General features: G+C 33.5%; 5 protein-coding genes across 5 annotated transcripts; 3 read left to right on the top strand and 2 right to left on the bottom strand.

Moving 5' to 3' along the window:
* Positions 1-66: 66 nt before the first annotated feature.
* LOC120630299 (pentatricopeptide repeat-containing protein 1, mitochondrial) lies at positions 67-3884 on the top strand. Its single transcript, XM_039899480.1, has 4 exons — positions 67-1680; positions 2994-3163; positions 3357-3528; positions 3626-3884. Exons 1-4 carry the CDS (start codon positions 151-153, stop codon positions 3863-3865), a joined length of 2112 nt encoding a protein of 703 aa, XP_039755414.1. The 5' UTR covers positions 67-150; the 3' UTR covers positions 3866-3884.
* Positions 3885-3896: 12 nt separating this feature from the next.
* On the bottom strand, positions 3897-13118 carry LOC120630300 (eukaryotic translation initiation factor 3 subunit L). The gene is made up of 10 exons (XM_039899481.1): positions 12980-13118; positions 12722-12817; positions 12302-12466; positions 11946-12169; positions 10432-10564; positions 9241-9381; positions 8376-8663; positions 6750-6935; positions 5173-5406; positions 3897-4092 (listed from the first exon to the last, which is right to left on the bottom strand). The coding sequence occupies exons 1-10, from the start codon at positions 13004-13006 to the stop codon at positions 3958-3960; spliced, it is 1629 nt and encodes a 542-aa protein (XP_039755415.1). The 5' UTR covers positions 13007-13118; the 3' UTR covers positions 3897-3957.
* Positions 13119-13435: 317 nt separating this feature from the next.
* On the top strand, positions 13436-14149 carry LOC120630561 (thioredoxin, mitochondrial). The gene is made up of 2 exons (XM_039899817.1): positions 13436-13718; positions 13792-14149. Exons 1-2 carry the CDS (start codon positions 13543-13545, stop codon positions 14054-14056), a joined length of 441 nt encoding a protein of 146 aa, XP_039755751.1. The 5' UTR covers positions 13436-13542; the 3' UTR covers positions 14057-14149.
* Positions 14150-14256: 107 nt separating this feature from the next.
* LOC120630560 (uncharacterized protein C7orf50 homolog) lies at positions 14257-15121 on the bottom strand. The gene has a single exon (XM_039899816.1). It carries the CDS (start codon positions 14975-14977, stop codon positions 14273-14275), a length of 705 nt encoding a protein of 234 aa, XP_039755750.1. The 5' UTR covers positions 14978-15121; the 3' UTR covers positions 14257-14272.
* Positions 15122-15992: 871 nt separating this feature from the next.
* LOC120630307 (DNA mismatch repair protein Msh3-like) lies at positions 15993-21803 on the top strand. Its single transcript, XM_039899490.1, has 5 exons — positions 15993-16334; positions 16565-17050; positions 17655-17795; positions 18558-18663; positions 19090-21803. Exons 1-5 carry the CDS (start codon positions 16143-16145, stop codon positions 19146-19148), a joined length of 984 nt encoding a protein of 327 aa, XP_039755424.1. The 5' UTR covers positions 15993-16142; the 3' UTR covers positions 19149-21803.
* The last annotated feature ends 1938 nt before the right edge of the window (positions 21804-23741 follow it).

Genomic DNA, 23741 nt, shown 5'->3' with positions numbered 1-23741 from the left:
GTACTAGCTCTATGGATCTGGCATGACGCATGCCAGTTACAAGACGTTTTAAATATCGTATTATTCTGTAGTCAGTGGTCACTTTATGAAAACTGGGAAAAACAAAAAAAATATAGGTAGTTATTTGATAAAAAGCAAAACACTACGAAAATGGCTTTTCGTTGTATAAATCTTTTTAAAAATATAAGGTGTAGTAGTGGTATTATCATGCGCCATAACCTATTGTCCACAACCACAATGGAAAATAAATTAAGTGAAAATAAAGAATACAAAACTGAGAATAATATCACATACTTGGAAGATCCAGATACTTTTGGGACCATAGCGGGAAGAGTTCCTTTTCCAGATACATTAGAAGACGAGGGGGATGTGAAAGAAGAACAATATTTACAAAACATACCATTAAAGTCTCAAAAGCTCTCTACCAAGCAATATGCCGATTTAATTAAGCAATACTTAAAACATAAGCGAATAAAAGAGGCAATTGATATTCTAGAGATAAGAATGTTAAAAGATGACAGGGTTAAGCCAGAAAACTATATTTATAATATATTAATTGGTGCTTGTGCTGAAGTAGGTTATACAAAAAAAGCTTTTAAGCTATTTAATGATATGAAAAAAAGAGCATTACAACCTACAGGTGATACATACACTTGTCTGTTTGAAGCTTGTATTAACAGTCCATGGCCTGCAGATGGATTAAAGATGGCTACTCATTTAAGAAATCATATGATTGAAAAGGGTATAGAACCCAATCTGACAAATTACAATGTCATGATTAAGGCATTTGGAAGATGTTCAGATATACCAACAGCTTTCAAAATCGTTGACGAAATGATATCTAAGAAAATTAAGATTAGAGTGCACACCTTTAATCACTTGATACAAGCATGTATATCAGATAAAGACTATGGTCTGAAACATGCACTTATTGTGTGGAGGAAAATGTTAAAAATGAGAGAGAGGCCTAATGTTTATTCATTTAATCTAATGCTAAAGTGTGTAAAAGATTGTAATTTAGGCTCAAGAGAGGATTTACTAGAAATAGTAAGCTTGATACAGAAGCATATGGCTTTATTACAGATAAAAGCAAAGGTACTTCAGGATTCTAAAACCTCTCTTCCATTACATATCCAACACAACAATGACCATAAAAATTTAAACAATAACCAAACATTAAAATTAGATTGTGCTTCAAATAAAATAGCAGAAGAAACTTTAGACTTTGGAAACCAAATTTTGGAAGATGTCAAAATAAATACAAACAAAACTCAAACACAAACTACAGATTTAGTATTAATTAATCAGAATAATACTAGTTTGGAACTAATAGAAAATTACAAAAGACCAGAACAACATGTGGAAAAAAGAACTGCACCTAATTTGCTCTCCAAATTTGTACAGATTGATAAAATATTAGGTGTTCAAGAAGTTCATACTCCAAAAGATAAATTTGCAATCATAGGTGGCCAGGAGGATTTCCTCAAAGAAATGGAAGTTAATTCAGTGAAACCAGATATAAAGACTTTGACACAAATGCTGCCTTTAATAGAAGATACTCTAGAAGCTGAAAATAAACTGCTTGAAACTATGCAAATTTTAAATATAAAAAGTGACATAGATTTCTACAATGCATTAATAAAAAAGAGATGTTTTAGGCAAGATTACGATAGTGCTTTTGTAAGTTATCAAACTAATTAAAAATAATCTGTACTAATATAAAAAAATTAATGTCTGTTTGTTTGTTGTCTCAACCACTGTACTGATCATTAGAGAGCATGGAGACAGCTAGCATCCTGAAAACCAACATGCAATATTTCAAAAAAGGTTCATAATAAAGTTTGTTTTCAAGTATATGCTACCCATGGTTGACTAAACTGCTGAACCAATCTTAACATAATTTAGAACTTACATAGCAAACTGGATATAACAAAGAATACTCTTTAATTAGAAGTTATATACAGGTGCAACTGCAGGTACTACAATATAATATTTTTAATATTTAATAATAATAATTTATTCACAAGAATGTAGGTACATACAGTTTTTAAAATGTAAAGTAGTTATTATAATATTTATACAAACAAATGCGTGCCTCACAAACGTGGTGTGTATGTAATAAATGTATGTAATGGTGCCATTTAAAATCTACTGTCCCTGATTTAGGTAAAAACCTGTATTACAGGCGACAGTGCTCTCCTTAAATTGTTGTTTCGATGATTGAGTGTATGATTGTGCGTATGTGAGTTTGCGTCGCGTAGGTAATTGTGCTCGCGTATATGTTTGCTTATACAAGATAATTATTATATTAAGTTATATATACATATATAAATTTGTTTTGCAGGTGTATGTGTGTGTTTGTATGTATGTATGTATTTAAATTTGTGTGTGTGTATATGTGTTACATATTAATTTGATCCTAAGACTTCCAGAAGAATTTCAGTTTCAGCATATGATTTTGTCAGTAGCCACTCTTTTACACATTTTTTACAGTTAATTTTATTTAGGGGGTATATATTTATATCTCTATTGATTTTATTGTAAATTCTAGAGCTAATGATGTAGTACTGCCTCCCAGCTAGTTTACTATTGTGCCTTTCTGTTTGAAAGATTATGTCCCCTCTTCTTTTATGTTGGCTTTTAACGTAAGTAGTAGAATTATGTTTACGAATAATAGTTTGAAGAATAAAAAGTTGGCGAACTGATAGAACTTTACAACCTCTGTATAATTCTGTAGTGGAATACCGAATATATATACAGGTGCAATTGCAGTTACTACAAAATGTATAGGTACTACTGCAGGTACAGCTAATGAAATATAAATATGGCCAACACCTACAGAAAATAGTTTACTTTACAATTGCTTGCTATTGAAAAGCATTGCGAGAACACTTTTATAACAATAGATTTTGAACTAATTTGCATATATACTCTAAAGATAATTTTTATTAGTTTCAGTTGTGTATATAAATAAAATTGTTCTTGTTTTATAGGAAGTCAGAGAAATTATTAAAAAGGAAAATAAGTTAAGGAAAAGACACCCATTGAATAAGAAGCACAATGTAAAACTTAATGTTATGACTTACGGTGTTCTTGCCTTAGGTTGCACTACAAAAGAAAAAGCTGAAACACTACTAAGTGAAATGGTTGATAAAAAATTCAAGTAAGATAAAATTACATTATCCATCAACAAGTATTTTCTCACCCCCATATTAATAAATGTGGTGCAAATTTCAGAATAGTGATGTAGTTTTGTAACACAAACATTGGCATACAGTTGGAATAGTTACAATGAGTAAAATATTAATTAACTATCATACAATATTATTGACTAAGATGTACCACACTTGTTACAGGGTAAACATTGAAATTTTGGGTACATTATTGAAGAATGCCACTTTCCAAATGCAATTTGGTTACATCTTATACATTATGGAAATAGTGAAGAGAGAAAATATAAGAGTAAATGATGCCTTTATTAAGCATTTGGAGATTTTTAACGATAGATGCCTAAAAATTATACAAAAGGTAATATATAATTGCTGCAAAGTTCATGTACATCATGTAAAAAATATTATTAATTTTTACTAATTTAAAGCAGCATTAAAATAACTACTATTTTCAGAATGATCAGAAAAACAGAGAAAGTCCAGTAATTGCAGCCGCTTACAACAGATTTAGTCACATTTATAATAACTGGTTGAAAGAGATCAATGTGGAAGAAGCGTTAAAACCAGAACACCCTTGGAAGCAATTTATGGAACCACATCCAACTCCAGTTCAGAGAGAAAGCTTTAAAATCGTAGAACCTAAGAAGTTTTACAAAAGAAATCGTAGATTTGGTAAATATTGTCCTAAAGTGTAAATATAAAATAGAGTATAGTAAAAAAAGAGCAGAATTTTTTAATTTTATTTATTTGTTGCATAAATGTGTTGCTTAATAATACTTTGCGACATTTATATTTTGATGTGGTGCAACTTTCGGTTCAACTCTTCGAACTTGAGTAGCTTGCGGATGAAGAAATCACCATAGCGATGAGCCACCTTGGTATCAGCAATGTGTATCATGTCATTGTCAATGTAGAAGTCCAACTGGAAATATATAAAAAATTGTGTTAACCTTCAACCGGTTACTATAAGTATTCTCTCTGACGAGAGCAGGAAAGGACCTGGCGCTCTCCCTCAATATGGGCTTTAACAATTTTTTATCAAAATATGTTAGGGACGTTGATCTCTACTTAACCTCTAAGGTAGTTTCAATTTCCTAACTTTGGGCTTCGAGTAACGTCGTTAGAATGCGCAAAAGTAACACTGCCCCGTGTTTGATAAGCTCATTTTCTATAGGGATTTATATTTGATGATTCCCATTTCTGGCAATCATTCAGCATAGAAATTGAAATCTTTCCAATTTTTCGTCATTTAAGCCGAAATCCGAATTAAGTCTGTGAATATACAAAGTGTATATTCACAGACAGATTATCAAAGCCACGGAAACAGTTATATAGACAGTATGAAAATATGCTTTGATGGGTTATAATAACTCCTATATTTATAACTAAAACTTCACAGTTTTAAGATATATCAACCCTTTACCGCCCAACTACAGGGTCGCCTCCCATAATGAGAAGAGTTAGGCAATAGTCCACCACGCTGGCCCAGTGCGTATTGGTAGTCTCCACATGCCTATGCACGCACGCACACGCATTACTGAGAATATTCAGGCCGTGCTTTCGATTCCCACAACTGGAAAATGCTTGTGTGATGAACATGAATGTTTTTCAGTGTCTGGGTGTTTATCTATATATCTTATATGTATTTATGTATATTATTCATAAAAATATTCGGCAGTTATCTATGGATACTATCCATGACAAAAGCTACGCTTTAAATAGTTTTCAATAACAATGTGAGATGGTGATAACAAAAAAAAAACAAACGGTTTAGTTTCTGAGACCAGGGCGCGTTTGTAACCCTAGTAGCTTTAGTTTTAAAAGTTGACGAATTTAGTTATCGCCATCAACTCACTTCTATGTTATATTTTACATGTAATAAGTGCCTATTTGAACACAGAAATTTTTGACTTGACAATGCTTACTATAGGGGCTAGATGGGGATGTGTGTACTGTCGTACTATATTTATTTTTATTTTGTGGTCGAATATTGAATTGGTACCTCTGAGCCGCTCTGGAACCTGCCGTCCAGTCCGCTGGGCCCTTTGGACCACACGACGTTTTTCATCTTGTGCTTGAAGCACAGCAGATGTATGGCGAGGGCCGCGTGCTCGCGAACCGCGTCCCGCTCCCCGCCGCGGGCCGCCGACATGAAGGCCGCGAGCTTGGCCAGCGGGAGGGTTGTGTAGAGCTTCAGGTACGAACGGATTGTTGGCAGCATCTTCTGCTGACGGACCTGAGGGGAGGGCAAAACATCTTTTATACAATGAAAATAAAGCTTCATTTGGATAGAGAAGCAGGCGTTACTTTACTTTAAATCCATAACATATTATGAAAATTAAGATTTATTTGCTGTACTCCGCGAACAACAGGAGAATCTGTATGGTGTAATTTATAATTTCTTCAATCCTTATACTCCACACCAAACAGATCTTCGGCAATGTACCCTCTACGCACGTTTCGCTCCGAAACTGGAGCATCCTCAGGAGATGTTGACTTTACAATGAATAATGTACCCTCTACGCACGTTGACTTCTCAATTATTAACTACTACTTACTATTAACTACTTAAAATTACACCATGCAGATTCTCCTGCTGCTCGAGGAAATTAAGCTTAATTTTTCACAAGCTTCATTTGCTATGCTCTACAAAAAGCTCCAGGAGAAGAAAAATTTATAATTTGTTCAATCTTTATACACCACACAAAATATCTTCGAAAATGTACAGATTCTCCTGTTTTTCGCAGGGAATAGGCAAATTAAGCTGAATATTAATTGTATGTAATGGAATTCCGCAAAGTAAAGCCTTCTTATATGCAATATAAACATCATTTTAATACATCATCCGCAGCGTAGCGTCCCACCGCTAGGCACAGTGCAGGTAAGTATTACAGGCTAATAGGCTTATTACAGGCTATAAGTAAGTACAGGCTTTCAACGATTATAATCACTAGTTAGGTGATAATAATCGGGTCCGACGGCTTTACGTGCTTTCCGAAGCACGCCGGTTGACATCGCCAAATTTCCGGCATAATGGCGGCCCGTCTGGTAACTAGCCCTAGTCTAGTCTAAGCCTTCCCATTAGTGTGGTGTGAAGAAACGAACCAGGGATCCACTTATAACACTGCTTAACACTGCACCAGTGAGGTAAAGCCTACTAACTAATTTTGCAGAAAAATTACTAATTATAATATAACATATACATTATATACATCATGCAACTTATGTGTATGAACTTTTAATACATTCAAGCCATCTAGTATATACTGGACAGTATATGCGTCTTCTTATTCAGCCTGAATGAAAAAGGTAACAGTCGTCACCAAGTCACCAGTTTTAAGGAATAATTTGTACATGATAAAATATGTGCTAGTCATTTTGCTTGTTGACAGTGAGATGATGATAGCAAAAAAAACCTCTTTTGGACCCGGGCGGGTTTGGAACCCTCCTAGCTTCAGTTTAAAGTTAACGAATGTAGTTATCATTGTGATCTCACAATAATGCTAACATAATATATGCATTAACGTTTTATAAGTGCCTATGATAGTGTAGTGGGATTGTGCGAAGTGTACAACTCACCTCGTCCATGAACACCTGCGTCTGATGCTTAACAGCGTCGCGGCCGTAGTTGGAACCCGGTTCAATGGGCGGTGGGCATGGCGACAGGAACTTGGGGCAGGCGAATGTGAAGCAACTCTCGAACTCTCCCAGGTCTCCGTATTGCATCTTGAACATCTTCTCGTGGTAGTTCTTTTCACGCAGTACCTTCAAATGAAGTTTTATTCATACATGAGTCGTTGGAAAGAAACTGAAATTGGTATTTATTTTTATGATATATCTACCCGGCTATCAGGACGCGTTTGGAACGCTCGTAGCTTTAGTTTTAAGTTTACGAATATGTTTATCGCCATCATCTGACTACCGCGTAATTCTCGTGTAATGTACGTCATCAAAATTCCACCTATGGGCCTACTTGAATAAAGATATTTTTGAATTTGACTTTGAACATAAAGGGCTATAAAGGGTTTAGCGAAGTAAAACGTCTTCTTTACACGCAGTACCTTCAAATTAAGTTTTATGCATACATGAGTCGTTGGACAGAAATTGAAATTGTTATTTATTTGTATGAATATGTGACCTTAGTAAAAATAAAGTCGCAAAAAATTCAAAGGCGGCAAACCCAACACATACATTTTCGTCGTTTGAAATCCTTTTTAAATGTGTACATTAGATTGACAACATAAATTACCTAAAATAAATCAAACTGTTTTGATATTATAATAGTTAATTTATTTGACTTTATAATGGAATAGTATCCCTTGAGCAACGGTGGGCGTTGTGAATTTAAATAGGAGGTCCCGGGATCGATTCCCGGCAGCGCAAATTTGGGAATTTATTATTTTTCTCTGGTCGGGACTGGTGGCTTTGGCCGTGGCTAGTTACCACCCTACCGACAAAGACGTGCCGCTAAGCGATTTAGTGTTCCGCTGCGATGTCGCGTAGAAACTGATGATGGATTATGTCTACCATACTCCCTAACAGGTTCGCCCGCTACCATCTTAGGTCATTACTTACCACCAGGTGAGATTGCAGTGGTGTGCATAGAGGGTATGCACAGAGTGTGCAGTTGATATAAAGTGAAGAAAATCTCCAGTACAAATTATAAAATGTAAAGGGTAGGTTTTTTTTTATCTCTTACAATGCTATCCTTAAGTTACCAAGGAAACCGAATAATATCTAAATAAAGAAACAAACACATAAATGTATGGGACAGAGTGAGATAGAAAACATTATACATTTTTTTACCTATTCTAGTTACCATGGAAACTAAATAATAAACATTACATTTATCCTAATAGTTCTGATACTCTTCATCCACCTCAATCTCCCGTAGGCTACTTTTCAGAAGTTACACTTCCGTGTGTGAATAAATTGCAAATGATTTTTAATTTACCCTTTCATATGGTATTAATCTTTATTCAGCTAAATAAACTCTTTATGTTTCGACAATCGTACTTAAGGAGTAAACTCCAGTCGTGCGTCGGAGCTGGCGCACACATTTTTCTAAAGAAAATAAATTTTATATCGACTGCATACTCTGTGCATGTTCCTCTATGCACGCCACTGACTGCAGTCAAGGGCTAACCTGTAGTGGAATAAAAAAAATAAAAAAGAATAACTGAGGAGAATAATAAAAACACTGACCTGCTGAATAGACTCGTCTACACATTGAGGATGGAGCACCAAGCAGATGGCAAGGAGGTGGTACATCTGCTCAGTTTGCTTGTTGATTTGATCGTTCTGGTACGAGCGCGACGAGAACAGTTGCTTGGTGCGTTGCATGTACAGCAGGGCTGATGATAGCGTGCGTATGGCGTCCGCGTACCGGCGCATCATCATGTACGCGAAACCTACATAGTAGGATGTGGAGATCTGACACGCTGGCACGTGGGAGTACTGAGATTTCTTGTGCAGCTCAATGTTCTCCAGTACCTGCAGTGCAAAAAAATAAACATATAAAGAGTAAAAAAAAAACGACACATTTAATATTATAGCTGCACAATATGCGGCCTTATTGCTGGAGCTACAACATTATCAAAACCTATATCAAGAGTTACATAGAAAAACAAGAAAACTATCTGTAGTTGTTTTCATTAAGACTATCAACTTTTTTAACTTGATAGTTTGTGAAATATTCAATATTCAATATTTTGCATAGATACTCGACTCGCACGATAGCAACAATTTCGCACAATGTATTATCACTTTACGGAAACAACATTATTATTTTTTTGGTATGAAATAAATTGATACCTACTGAATTTTGAAGATATAGAACAAAAATTGTTTCTTTTAATGCTAGGCTTTAGCCATAAGGCCGGGAGATTTCTGGTATTTTTTATTTAACCACATATATATAAACATACGTAAATATATACAAAATTACGGAATTCGTATATATTATATACACAAATAGAAGAAAGAAATATGGAATAGTACTTAAAAGAAAATTTTTCTTAAGTTCCTATTGACCAATCAACGTGAGCACAGCGTATAAATTGAATGATACCTTAATGGCCTGATAGTAGTCCCCTAAGAGTGAGTGCAGGCGCAGAAGGCCCACTAGTGAAAAGTAGCCCAGCATCTTGTAGAGAGAGTGGCGTCCAAACTCGCCCGCAACGGAATCTGGATCGCCGCCAGCGGCGTACACCTGCAAGAATCCTTACTTTAAGGTATCATACGAAAGTATGTTTGTTTATGTTTATCCGTCATTTACGGTTGTCCTTTCTTGCGCCGAGAAGAAGCTGGCAAGTTACTCAGTAGCCAGCCTTTTCCAACGTCAACAATTTATTTTTTACCATTAGTTTTCTATCTTGTGAGAGGTGAGAGCGTAGGTGCTCTTTGGAGCAACATTGTCATTAATAAATTCTAAATTGTATAGTAACCTGCTGTAATATAATGGTTTTTTTAAACTTATATATTGGTAGGTCCACCACCTTAGGAAACCTTAGTAATATTATTAATGCGCAAGTGTTTGTTTGTTTGTCCTTTCTTCACAGCTTATTTAGCGACTTGATGACTTGAATTTTTGAATATATGTAATAACATAGGCTACTTTTTATCACAGGAAAACAAACAGCTTCTACAGGATTTTTAAAAAACCGTTATGAAAATTAAGCTTAATTTGCTATACTCCGCGAACAGCAGGAGAATCTGTATGGTGTAATTTATAATTTCTTCAATCCTTATACTCCACACCAAGCAGATCCTCGGCAATAAACTTTACAATAAATAATTTTAAAGTAAACAATTCAGTCAACATCTCCTGAGGATGCAGAGGGTATATTGCTGAGGATCTGTTTGGTGTGGAGTATAAGGATCGAAGAAATTATAAATTACCATACAGATTCTCCTGCTGTTCGCGGAGTATAGCAAATTAAGCTTAATTTTCATAATATATTATGGATTAGTAAGTAAAGCCTGCAAGTATCAAAAAAACAGTAGGTCAGCCTTTTACAAAGGCCTTTGCCAAAAGGTACACAGATTAAAATGTACGAAATTAATAAAAGAGGACATTGTAGATATACAATAGTGTCCTCGGAAGTTTACCCGTTACAGAACACCCATCAAGGAAAAGGAACCAAAGACCAGTACCTCAAGCACCCAATGATGCATTTTCTGTACTTTACTTGAGTTAAGAAAAAGTTTAGAATTTATAACAACAATTCTATATTACAGTTATATTAAAAATTTACCTTACCTCAAGTTGCTTCTTGATATTAGACTTATCCACAAGAGAATGAAGCACATTAAGAATACAAAGCACATCCCATGCTTTGTTCTCTGAGTTTAGTGCCTCAATCTCAGCTTGACTCAGTTTGGAAGTGCGTGACCTAAAAATAAAAATGTGATCTTGAATAATACTTCAAATTTGATTTATTTTAATTAGACTTTATAGATGCTTTAGAAGTGCCTTTAGTACTTGTTTGTAAGGCAGAATCTACTAAAGAAAGATTGATGAGGAAACAGCAGGTTTCCAACATCAACATTTTATAATTTAACAATCAATTTTATTCACATTCATAACCATTTTGCATTAGCAGAGTAAAGGAGGTTGCTGAGGAGCAACTCAACAGCAGCTTGTCTATACTTATAATACAACTGTAACATACATTGAAGATATTTAAAAAAAAATCGAGGGCACTCTATAACAGAAACTGAACCCAAAACAGTAATTTTTTCATTTATGTCTATCTGTCAGTATCTGGTCAATGCATCACGCTGAAACTAGTAAATGAATTCAAATGAAACTATACACGATTTGAGTTCATACTATGAGGTGGGACATAGAATACTTTTTATCCTAAAATTCAGCCAAGTTCCTTTGGGAGAGGGAATAAAAGTGTTTGACGATTTATCACCATAACTCTGTCAAATGTAAACTAATTAAAAAATAATATAGGTCTATCAATCAGTTGAGTTTAACCCAAATTTCATTGTGATGAATATTTGGAGATAGAGTATAGAACTCCTTAGCAGACAGCAACAAACCCCTCAATTTCACTTAATGTTTAAAAACTAAATAAAAAGTGTTAGAAATTTTCTTGGTTAACCAAGTTTTTCTTGGTTTAGGTTATTAATTGACTTACAATGCAATATTGATTCTTCCTTTAACAGTTACTATTCTTTGTAAGTGACAGGAGCTGACACTGATGAATAGCAAATTATCTTCCAAATTTTCAAAGACAGGCACCCATCTATTTACTGATTTGGGTCAACATTGCTTAGCCACTTCTATAGACTAATATATAGTGCTGCTGTTAAGCCAAACATTATTAAAGCAGTGATTTGTTATAGGGAATTCAAAGTATTTTAAATAAGACAATACAGGAGTAGGTCCTCGCAAATAACAATGTTAATGCGACAATAGTAGGTGACTAAAGCTCTAAGAGCAAGAACACATATTTTATCCACCCAAGTTGTTTTGCACCATTAAAGTTGATGGAGACTATGTAGCAGTACCTACTCTGCATCCTGTATTTAACATAGTTGAAGCCACAGAGCACATCATCCATTAATAAATTCTTAAATCTTGTCTGGTGGGAGGCTTCTGCTGCAACCCTGTATGATGTGCACACAGACACCAATTAAGGGTATGGATTAAATATAACTGCCATTCCCCTAACAGGTTAGCCCATTGCCATCTAAGACTTCATCATCAATTACCAGAAGGCAAGATTGCATTCAATCAAAAAAAATATGTCATAAACTTACCTATACTGAGCAAATGACTGGAATTGATAAACAAATTCATCAATAAGCTCCCACAACCACTGGTCAGGTAATTCCAGGGGAACGGGGGTCTCTGCAGATAGGATGTAGTTGAACAGGTCACAGTAGTTATAGAATGAGAGGAACCTTTGTTCAGGCTTTGGACCACCTGGTACACGAGCGTAGATATCACGGAAATACAGTTCTTTGTAGAGGATCATGAAAACCTTCAAAACAATAATTTAATATAGTTAATAAGAATATTTTTTCCCGTCTAAGAATAAAAATGATGTTCTAAAGATCACATATTTTCAAATTTTTGATGTATCATTTTATGTTATTAAAAATATAAAACTTACATGATCACTGTCCACAACAGGTGCAACCTCTTTTTCATCAGGCCATGGTGTATTCTCAAAATATTGCTCTGTGAGCTTAGGGAAAGTGTTTTCATAAAGGTTCAGGATTTCAAATGTCATTCCTTCGGTGATCATATTCCGGAAATACACCAAGAACTTCTTAACCTGTTAGTTTATCATTAAAATAATTATTTTGTACTTTCTTATATATTATATTATAAAAAATTCAATGCAGAGAACTATGCCGAGAGTATATGTATGATCAGAAAAAAAAAATTAGAACCTTTGAATCGACTCCACAGAAGCAGCATAAGATCTGAAGTTTGAGTTGTTGAAGTCGCTCTAATGCTCTCTAAATTTCACCATTCACAAGAGTTAAGTTAAGTTTCAATCAGTAATTAGTAAAGTATTGTCACTTACCATTTCAGGCATTTGGTAGTAGGACCTGTCGTATTCCAAATCATATTGAGGGTCTCCTGTGTGGGGCTCGTAGTCTCCGTAAGACTCATATCCACCCTACAACAATATAATTTGTCTTTCAAATGGGTTTAAATCCTTCGTCACAGTGAGACTAGAGTTAGAGTAAGTAATGGTACCTATGCATGCAGGTTAGAATGTAAATAAAAATGCAAAAATTATTAGTTTCATAAATTTAACGTGGAGAAAAAATAAACAAACCTCATTATAATCATCACTAGAATACATTTTACAATTTATTGACGAAGAAGTACATAAGTTTAAACAGTTTTGTTGGCAAAATTCCTCTTATTTAGATTTGACTGTTTTAGGTTATGACACAGACTAAGGAGGTTGTTTCACAGGCCACAGCCCACAGCAATTTTAAAACCATTGAGTAAACTGAGCAAGGACTTAATAAAAAATAAAATATAAAGTATTAATAGTAAAATTTTATTTACTATCAATTGCTTGATTAGCCCTAAAGTAAACGTAGCTTGTGTTATGGGTACTGAGATGACAGATGAATATTTTTATGAATAATATACATAAATAATTATAATAGAAAAGGACAAAAAAAATTTGTTTCTTTTGCTTAGTAGCCGTCACGGCAAATTATATCTATATACTTAGATAGGTTCTATTAGTATAGTCATTTTCTTACGCTGGGTCCACTATCTGAGTTCCTAGCAATTGACACAATATAAGTTTTTTGAGTTTTGACATTTGACAGAAAATCGCATTGCATTTATTTCGGTTAATTTTCGCAGAAAATCAATCTTAAAATGTTAGGTCGAAGTTTATTGTTAAGAAATTCATATTTCGCTAAACCATCATTATTCCTAAGAAACTTAACTGTAACCTCGCCCACTTATGATATAATAAAAATCCAAAGTACCGATGACTTTAAGGCTAAAGTTATTAACAGCAAAACTCCTGTTGTTGTAGATTTCTTTGCGACGTAAGTATTTATCTATCTTAATTATTACGCTCCGTGGTTAGCAAGTATGTTAGTTTCCATAATTTTATTTCAGATGGTGCAATCCATGCAAGCTGCTTACTCCACGGCTTGAGTCAATCATCTCAGAGAGCAAAGGCAAAATACTTCTGGCCAAAGTGGATATTGATGAACAAACAGACTTGGCACTAGATTATGAAGTGAGTTCCGTGCCAGTTCTTGTAGCTATAAAGAATGGTAAAGTGCAACAGAGATTAGTTGGATTACAAGATACAGATAAATTGAGGAAGTGGATTACACAGTTTACATCTGATGACTCAGAAGTCAATGTTCATAATTGATGGGAAGATGGGATTTAGGATGTTTAAATAAAAGATTTTAATTGTAGATGTCCTGATCTACTATTATTATGCTTAATTTTGTATCAATAACATCAGAATCATGAAAATAAGAGCCAATCTAACAATTAAAATCTTTGGGTAAAAATATATAAATTATTGTTCTTATATATTTTATATGTAGTTGAAATAAAATGTAGGAGAAAGTTAAATTGTGTTTTATTCCTGTAAACATTGAATTATACTTCTAGCCCTGTTATAAACTGTTTCTTCAGGCTTTGTTAATTCAGTAGATTCAGATTTTTCTGTATCATCTTCAGCATCTTTATTGGTTTGCGACTCTGTCCATTCATCCATTTGTTTAATGATTTTATTTGCATCATTGAGAAGTATGGTCTTAATGTTGCCTTGAGCTGATTCAAAATATTCTAATAATAATGGCCAAGAAGCTTCTGGTATGAGTTGGGTTGAAAACTTGTTTTTATGAAGCCAAAGTTGTCTTGCTTTCATGAACTTCCAGTTTTGCTTGTCATGTTTCCACTGAGATAAATAATTAAGGCATTGTAACTTAGTTTGGTCCTTTGCACTTGCTTGTTCTAGAGCAAGTTTTGCAGCATATTTCTCCCTTTTTAGTTGCCGTTTCGACTTTTTATTTTTTTTACCTGTTGCTGGCTCTTCTGCTTCTAGAGGGACTTTCTTCTTCTTCTTAGGTTTTTTTGGTTCATCTTCAGTATCTGAATTTTCACTATCATGCTGTCTTTTCATTATCTTATTATCTGTTGTTCTGCTTTCTTCCTCAACAGCGGTGATGTTTGTTCCTTCTTCATGGGAATCGTTTAATGCATTGGATTCAGGGACATCTAAATGTTCCGAACTCTGTTGAATGTTATGTTTTTCGCTCTTCTTTTTCTTATTGCGGCCCATGATAGTGTATCAATATATTTTGGAACCAAATATAACCTTAATGTTTGCTCTCGCCTCCTGGATAAATAAACATAACCTTAAACATTTGGTGCAATACCAAAGGTGGTAAAGGCAAACTCAAGCTATCAGTGACAACTGTCAATTTTGATAGCTGCGATAATTCCATAGACTTAGCCTCAAAGATAAATAAGGTAGCTATTTATTTTATAATTATTTATCATAATAATAATAATTACAAAGTAAAAATCCTGTGAATTATATTTACAAATAAAATATGGCGGCTAACTTCCAACATTTCACTTACGGGCCCATCGGTACCCGACGCGCCGTTAACCATAACATACACTATAACCTCTTTGTTTGACTAGAAAAAATATATGTAAAACGTAAGGTTATAGAAAAATCCCACTATAATATTGAGGATTACATGTATGATAGAAAAGCTTGGGTATAAATTGCTCTAACTTCATAGCTAAACATTAACTTGACTGTAAATGATGGATGGTGATAACAAAAATAATCCTGGCTAAGTTTTTTGTGGGCTTTTCTTAGACTAGGGCGCGTTTGGAACCCTCCTAGCGCTACTGACAGTATTTTTTAATTTATAATTATTAATAGGTAAGGATAGAGGATACAAAATTTTGAACTAATTAAACATTGATTTAATATGTTACTATTAAATCAATGTTTAATTTGTTTAAAAGGGTAAACTCTAAGGTAAACCATAATAAAATTCTAAACCCGTATATAAAGTAGGTTAACTATTACATAAAAAAGGAAGGAACATGTTGAAAGCAACTAAGACTTAGAACTATAAGTTTTGAGAATCTATTCCAGAAAAATATTAGTTTAAAATAAATTATATTTGATGGATTTTATGATAATGATGGATTTCGTAATAAAAGATCACAATAGTTAATGTGTGCAGTAATTAATTTATGTAATGTTATGTAACTTATAGTGACATAGATACATGTGGCAACTAGAAAGTGGCAACCCCACTAGGGTCGCGTTCGCAATTTTTTTGGCACGTCATAGCCGCGTCATCATGTCTCCGTGTCTGCTTTTATCGCTTGGGATTTAATTTATTCGGCATTATCACATCTTATCGAAACGTTTTTATGTGGACTGTAAAGTTAAGACTGTAAAGAAAATAAAATTTAAAATGGAGTTGTTAAGGCAGGTGTCCCATACACAGTTTCTGTTCCCTGCAGCAGCTGTGGCGGTTGTTTTAGTGTGTGCTGCACTCGTATTTATATTCGGTTTCCATACGGCCGAGCAGCCACAATTCGACAAGTTACCGCTGGTTGTCGATGATAGGAAGTCGTCAAACAAGAAGAGGAAAACCAAGGAAAAGGTAAGTGAATAAATCGCCACGGTTCGCCAGTGCCTGTGCTCATTTTATTTTTAACCTAAACATATGTTTATAAAACCTTACAAGAAATATAAATCCAATTATTCCAGTATAGTATTCTATATAGTTTCTGAGTATGGGATAAAAACAGTTTCATACTTAAAATATTTTTGCGATATCTAATAAGAATTAGAAGTTTTCAAATTCAATTCTAATAAACAATTTTTTTTTAGAAAGCTTCCCCGAACCGCTCGTCTACTGATGACTCTAAATCTAAAAGTGAACCTGCTAAGAAATCTCCAGCAAAGGAGAAAAAGGAAGAGAAAATAAAAGATGTTGAAAAGCCCAAGCCTAAAGAGAAGGTTGAAGTTAGAGTTGTTAAGAAGGAAGCACCTGCCGAAGCTAAAAAGGGGAAGAAAAAAGCCACAGTTGAGTCAGAGAAGCCTGCAGACTTTGATGATGGCCTGTGGGAGGAGGTGCCTAAAAAAAGCGATAAGAAGAAAGTGAAGGGCCCTGAGGAGAAAGAAAAGAAAGAAAGTCCAACTAAGAAGAATAAGAAGAAAGTGAAAGAAGTTGATGTAGAATTAGCCCAGCCTGAACTTAAGGAACCGGTTGTAGAGACCATTAGGGTGTTGAGTGCAGAGGGCCCAGAAGTTGATGAGGATTCTGCTAGAGCTTTGCAGGCTCAGGTTGAAGAACTACAGAGAGTCCTTAAGGAGGTAATAAATTATAATTGGTTATAATAAAAATTAAGGGTCTAACAAACATAAGAATGTAAATTCTACATATTATAAAATAATTGTGCAAAATTAATATTTTTGGAATGTTCATATTCTGAAAGAAATAAATTTATGGAACAAATTGATCTAAGAAATAGCATTGAACTTTATTGCATGCACTATAAATAGTACACATCCGGATAGTATCTTTCTTGAAAGTTGGTTAAACAGCTTATTATAATAGTTTTTAATTATCCTGAAGTCAACTGAGAGTTAAAAGAAATAGTACCATCCCTTTTAACATCAGGAATGGTAGAAGAATAGCTGTCAATCATTCAGCTATAACAAAAACATTCATACTTAGGATTCTACCTACTACTTACCCCTAATTCTACTTACCCTGTAACTATAATATTTTATATAAAATGTTATATAGTATGGTCAATGATTGGGATGATAAGTTGCTAACTTATCAAGTCATCACATTCTTTGTTCTTTTCTGTACCTAATTGGTCAGTGTATGCAGTTGAGAATGGAAGATAGTCAATAAACTAAATACATATTGTAATTTTTACCTAACTCATATAATATTCTGCATTGATAGGCTGAACTCCGTGACCAGGGCCTGCTGGGGACAACTGATGAAGATGATGCTACAGAGAATGAACTGACTGAAGTCAAGGATCTCAGAAGCAACAAGAAGATGGAAAACAAAGAGAAGCAGATCAAAAAGAAGGCTAGTGAGGTGTGTATTGAATCTTTTATTATTTGCCATTTATATAGCATATTTTTGTAGCAGGGAAAGTAATTCGTAATTATTACATTTTACCTGGCACCAACGTAAAAACAATTTTAGAAAGTTATTTAACCTTTTAGACAATTTTGTTTTTCCTGAAGCCAGGTTTTAATTAATGGTTGAAGAGTTCCCGACTAAATCATCAGCTCCTATATTATGATGAGCGTGAAATGTTTACATTATATACAATAAACCAGTTCCGGTGGACATCCATGGTCTTCTTCAACAGTTGTTGACCAAATGGTATTCAATTTCAAGTTATGATAAAGGTCTGAGGTAACAAACAAAAAAAACATAGATATGTAATCAGCCGAATTGAAAACCTCCTTTATATCAACCTCCTTTTTAGACCAACTTCAAAGTCGGTCTAAAAAGGTAAAAAGGAATTTTAATTCTTAATTACTTAGATAAAGAATGACAGAGCATAGTAGACAGTACACTAGTAAATCTGTCCGCAGCCAGCAAGCTTGCGCGTACTACTGATTAGTGATCACTAACATTGAATACATCGCCAACGCGTTGTTAACCCTTTGATTTTTGCACAAAAACCGCCACCGAGCAAACACAAACAAATATAGAAGTAGGTATACAGCCATCCACATGTTCGTGCTTGTTCTTTTCTGTTCGCCGTTTGCCAAGTTGGCAAAGATTGAAAAGATTATGGACACTAACTAAATAAGGTTGTATAACGATTATTTTAAATTTTTGTAGGCAACAGCTGTAGCCAAATCTGTGAAAGCAGAAGAAAAGGATAGCCCTGAAACCTCTGAAAAATCAGAAGACAAACCGGCTGGCCCAGTGTTTGATGAGCTCGGAGGTAAGACTATTGTGTAATGACAAAAGTGCTTTTTGATTATAACTTAATTTTTGTATATTATCATAAACTTAAATGAATGTCAACAGTTTCCAGAATATTTTCCTGTTTCATTAAAAATGACATTAATAATTTCATCCGTAACATTGAAAATTGCAAAATCTTTTATTTTAAGTTGGCCTAATATAAGCACTTTTGAAACGTCAAGTCTGTGTGTGACTACCACCGGTTCAGAAGGTAGATTCTATCGAGAAGTAGCCGGCAAGAAACTCAGCAGTTGCTCTTTACCTAGTAACAACCAGTTCCAAGTTTAAATCAATGCCCTCCTAGCTACCATCTTGTTATAAACGTAATCTTTTAGTAAAGGTTATCACAAAGGTCATACTGTTCTCAGAGGAGTAGTCAGTTTAAAATTTTACATTGTTGCAGATACATGGACTGATACTAAAGTCGCTAAGAAGGGCAAAAAGAAGGCACGAAAAGAGTGAAGTGTTACAGGGATTCTGGGTCCTGCCCTGCGCTAGCTCAATGCTCACATCACTCGTAAAACTACAAAATGCGAACACAGATGACCGAGTTGCCAAATACCTTACTCTTTGGTCCACGCTTCATGAATAGTATGAGAATATTTTTAACAGAATGTATTTTTTCAAAGTGATTAACTAAATATTTCACCTGGTGGCCTTGTTTTGCGAAATACGTCGTCTTTAACATTAATAATTATCTTTTGAGATTTCGTAACTTCACTTTTAATTATAAGTATGTGATTTTTGTAATTTGCAAGGATTTAATGCAAATTTTCTAAATTACGTACGCTGACGTATGAACCTGGTGCATAGTTATGTGATGGCTATTAAATTAGCATAAAATAACATTATAATGGCCTTTTTGCAATTAAACATGCAATATTTAAAAGCAATATTGTTAAATAAAGATATATTATGCAGTTGATATTTTTCTAAATTTTTCATGAAAAATATATACAGGAATGTTTTAAATTTCTCACAGTAAGTCCTCATATCATCTAAATGTGTGAAACATTACTAACATTTAAACCATACCGATTATTTATATGACATGATACTTAAATTTTAGGGTGTCTTCTTTAGTTATTAAAGAAAACCACTATCAAATAAATAATATTATTGATTAGTTATACGATTGTGAATGTGACATTTCAATTGTAGTTTTAAATATGGTGTGAATTTGTTTATAATTATTAAGTTTTGATTCTACATCTGTTCTTACACATACTTTCGTCCATGTTTTAGTTGCATATTTTATGTTATGACTTGTTTTTTCGTAATAATTTAATTATTGTTTTCATTGATGCATAATAGAAATTGTTTTTATATGTTTTAAAAGAGTCATTATATTTTTTACTTGGAATCTGCAATATTTTTAGGTGTTACAGCTTTACAGGGTCGGTATTGTGTGAGTACACACGATTTTCCGAATTATCACGGATATTTAAATGTAGGTAACAACTATAATATTTGTAGGTCCTTAATGTAGTCTTTATGTAGTTTATACTAATAACTCTTCATAATAATAATAAAATTTCTGGTGCTTGTAGTGTTAAGTGTCTTGACTCCATTCCATTTGTGTATATTTTGTCTCCTCTACTAACATATTTAAAATTCCATTATATTTACTTTCTATAATTATAAACTATAATACGTCTGCCACACAATTATAGACGTTACGGTTTAAGGTACGAAATTAGAATTTGGACCAAACTAATCAAGAATTATGAACACCAGTTTTAATCCATAAGTAATAGATAAATTGATATTTTTTAGTCATTGAAAATAGAGTCCTTGAAATAGTCACACAACTAAGTGCGGAATTTCCGTCCATATTATCTATCTTTAAATGTGCTGAACGTAATTTATATCTATACAAGTTCTACAAAATCCAATGAAAAAAAGTCCTGTAATTTTAAATGCTCAGATAGTTGCAACATTTTCAGTATATTATATAAGTAAGATTAATTGAAAAGACAAAATGAGATTAGAGTAAAAAAATATGTTATTAATATACTTGAATATTGTTTAAATATTTGGTATTAGAGTTTACCCTTAAGGCAATTTCAAGAATCTGTTTATCGATTTTAATATCGACATGAAAAACTTCATATTATTTGGGCAAGTATTTTCGCAGGACTAAACCGTTATTGTCGAGTGTAGCGGAACATCGATGTTTTATTGCAGATTCCTATTTAGCGTAATTAGATATAAGTATAATACATTAAGTCCTCGCAGATATTAAATTTGTGAATAGTAGACCATTTTGGATATCAAAACGTTCGGAAAATAATATTATTATAATTAATAATAGTTTAGGACCGAAAGCATCGATAATTCAAAAAAAAAAAAAATTAACAACCTATCAATAGTTTGAATGCTTCGAATTATTTAATAAGTCGTTGAAATTATAATATAACATGGGGTACATCGGCTGTGTATGGTTTTACCATTTCTATAGTCGAAGGCATGACATGATAAATAATTGATTATGTAGCGCAATCTGAAAGATCTTGGCCCAGTTTTTTTTTAAATTATTCTTTATAGATTTTATACTTGGTTCTTTGTCTTGTGATATCGTTACGTGTCAGAGGATAATTTGCAATTCATTGCAATAGTAAAGTAAATGTAAGTTTTTATTGTTATTGCAAAATTCCTCTGAACGCACTCTTAAGACGGTTACGTTATGACCACTAGACATTGTTGTTATGTATTTCTATCGGGGAGTTTATTGTACGGTATAAATTTGTAGAGTTTAAGAATATTTTCAGTTGTTTCTGTTTCTTTAAAATTGTGCTCACATATTTGTTACTAAACATTGTACTTAGGGCCTAAATTTACATTAAAATGTAGGATAGAATGCTTGTTAATGTAGCTTATCTTCATTAATAAGTCCATCATAATTGGTAAATTAGATTTAGATATATATTTTATGGCTTTGTATACATAGTTTTGTAAAAAAAGAATTATTCGCGGTTCCGATAGCCGCGTCTAAGACAGATTTATTATATCAATATAAATTCACCGTATCTTCAGAGTGTTGTCTATAGGCTCTAAAAGTATAATGGATATGTAATATAAATATTTTTTTAAAATCAATAAAGAGTGATATTAATAGCAATTTGTATTATTTATGCTTATGTGAGCCCGCAACCCGTATTGGAGCCGCGAGTTTGGTCTATGCTTTAACCGTCTCTGCTAAGAGAGAAGAGGTAGTTAATAAGCTACAGATGATGATGATGATGATGATGATGATCATGACACATGCGCCTTCTTATCCTCATAAACTACTCACTTTTCAGTCATAGTGTGAGTTCCTTCATCATCGCCATGACGATAAGACACCATGAGATGACGATGAAGTACTTCGTGTGTAAATAAAAGTTTCATAAACTATTGGTTTTGTAAAATATAACCTCGGTACCAGCCCCTTGGGCCCATGTGTTTCAAGGTCAAACTCTTGGCCTTGTGCTTTTCAAGCCCAAAGAGAAATCTAATCATTTAGTTTAGTAACCGTTTTTAAGTTTGTTATGTAGCTGCTGTGGGCTGTGGCTGGCTTTCACTATATTATTCTAAGAAATAGAAAACAAAGTTATATTTTAAATTTTTATTTGTGTAAAGAACAGTACAAAATGAGATACACTTATGCTAAAAATATTAAAACTATCGACTAGATATTAATATAACATATGTTTTACTTTTGGGAAATCTTAGAACAAGTACATTCAGCATCAGAAACTTTGACGAGAACTGACCGTCTTAGGTACCTAAAGTATAGTCAGCGAGAAGAGAATTGCGTTACTGTGAACGTGTGTGAAGGATATATGTATAATATAATGATATAGATAAATAATTATAGGTGTCCTTTTTGCCGACAGGCTCGACTTAAGGTAGAACTTGGGTGGGTATACAAAATCTGTACTCTATTTTTTGTAATTCTAAATTTTGTATAAAATATCTATTTGGTATGCTATAATAGCATTAAAATGAATGACAATAAATTTAGAAACTTGCGTACTTAATGAAAAGTTGTATTGCACAAAATATTATCTAAAGTTATAATGCACCTATTTCATTTGTTTGACATAATATCAGTTAGGTAGAGTAATTATAATTTATTTGATAAAGCTTCTTCCTTTTGATATAGTACTATTTTTAAGCGTCATTATTCATAAAATCCTAGTATCTAGGGAATTCCAGGAAACAGCCTAAAAAAAGTATGAGAGTAGTGCGCGCTACGCTCTTCTAAGTGGAAAGTCCCAAGTTTGATCCCGGCTGGGTCAATTTGGGAATTTATAATAACTGCATTTCCTCATCTGGTATTGACATTGTACAAGGGCCTCAATTTACATTAAAATGGAGGATAGAATTATTGTTAATGTAGCTTTTCTTCATCAATAAGTCCGTCATCATTGTTAAATGGTATATATATCTAAATCTTAGATATATATTTTATGACTTTGTATCTATATTTCGTATTGTAAAAAAAAGAATAATTCAGAATATCAAGAGAATATCAGCCGTGGTTGGTTACTACCGTATTGAAAAAGACGTGTCTCCAAGCGATTTGGCATTCCTGTACGATGCCGAGTAAAAACTGATTGAGGGTAGGTACCGGTTTAAAAAGCTCCTAACAGGAATGTGCTACCATCGTAGACTGCATTATCATTTACAATTAGGTGAGATTACAGCTAAATTGTAATAGAATAATGAATAATAGTATTTTTATAGTTTTTTGATTAACACGATTTACAGTTTTCATATAACAGTTTATGATTTCAGTAACCTAGAAATAAATTATCACCCCAACCTAACAATAAGTGTAGAGTGTAGATGTAATATGGTGTGTGCACATTATTATCTAATTAGTAATAAGGGATTCATCTTTTTCATTTCTGTTGCCATAATACTCAATTTTTATGTCCTGTTCTGGTTGTCACTGGGTACTTAATATGAAAACTTAGTAAGACTAGACGATGTAAAGCGGCATCTGGCAGATGCTCTATTTTCAGGAGTTTCCTCAGTCTGTTCTATCAGGCACAGGATCTTTCCGAA

The sequence above is a fragment of the Pararge aegeria genome, chromosome 16 (genome assembly GCF_905163445.1).
Source record: "Pararge aegeria chromosome 16, ilParAegt1.1, whole genome shotgun sequence".
NCBI classification, from domain to species: Eukaryota; Metazoa; Arthropoda; class Insecta; order Lepidoptera; family Nymphalidae; genus Pararge; species Pararge aegeria.
Note: the sequence above shows the minus strand (reverse complement) of the source record. Positions and strands in the feature narration are given on the sequence as shown.

Excerpts from the sequence above, each read along its gene's own strand:
- LOC120630307 (XM_039899490.1), top strand. The coding sequence starts at position 16,143 with ATGGAGTTGTTAAGGCAGGTGTCCCATACACAGTTTCTGTTCCCTGCA. Across the intron at positions 16,335-16,564 it reads AGAGGAAAACCAAGGAAAAG|AAAGCTTCCCCGAACCGCTC; the intron begins GTAAGTGAATAA and ends ATTTTTTTTTAG. Across the intron at positions 18,664-19,089 it reads AGTGTTTGATGAGCTCGGAG|ATACATGGACTGATACTAAA; the intron begins GTAAGACTATTG and ends ACATTGTTGCAG.
- LOC120630561 (XM_039899817.1), top strand. The coding sequence starts at position 13,543 with ATGTTAGGTCGAAGTTTATTGTTAAGAAATTCATATTTCGCTAAACCA. Across the intron at positions 13,719-13,791 it reads GTTGTAGATTTCTTTGCGAC|ATGGTGCAATCCATGCAAGC; the intron begins GTAAGTATTTAT and ends ATTTTATTTCAG.
- LOC120630300 (XM_039899481.1), bottom strand. The coding sequence starts at position 13,006 with ATGTATTCTAGTGATGATTATAATGAG. Across the intron at positions 12,170-12,301 it reads CTGTTGTGGACAGTGATCAT|GTTTTCATGATCCTCTACAA; the intron begins GTAAGTTTTATA and ends ATTGTTTTGAAG. Across the intron at positions 4,093-5,172 it reads GGTTCCAGAGCGGCTCAGAG|TTGGACTTCTACATTGACAA; the intron begins GTACCAATTCAA and ends ATATATTTCCAG.
- LOC120630560 (XM_039899816.1), bottom strand. The coding sequence starts at position 14,977 with ATGGGCCGCAATAAGAAAAAGAAGAGCGAAAAACATAACATTCAACAG.
- LOC120630299 (XM_039899480.1), top strand. The coding sequence starts at position 151 with ATGGCTTTTCGTTGTATAAATCTTTTTAAAAATATAAGGTGTAGTAGT. Across the intron at positions 1,681-2,993 it reads AAGATTACGATAGTGCTTTT|GAAGTCAGAGAAATTATTAA; the intron begins GTAAGTTATCAA and ends CTTGTTTTATAG. Across the intron at positions 3,164-3,356 it reads ATGGTTGATAAAAAATTCAA|GGTAAACATTGAAATTTTGG; the intron begins GTAAGATAAAAT and ends CACTTGTTACAG.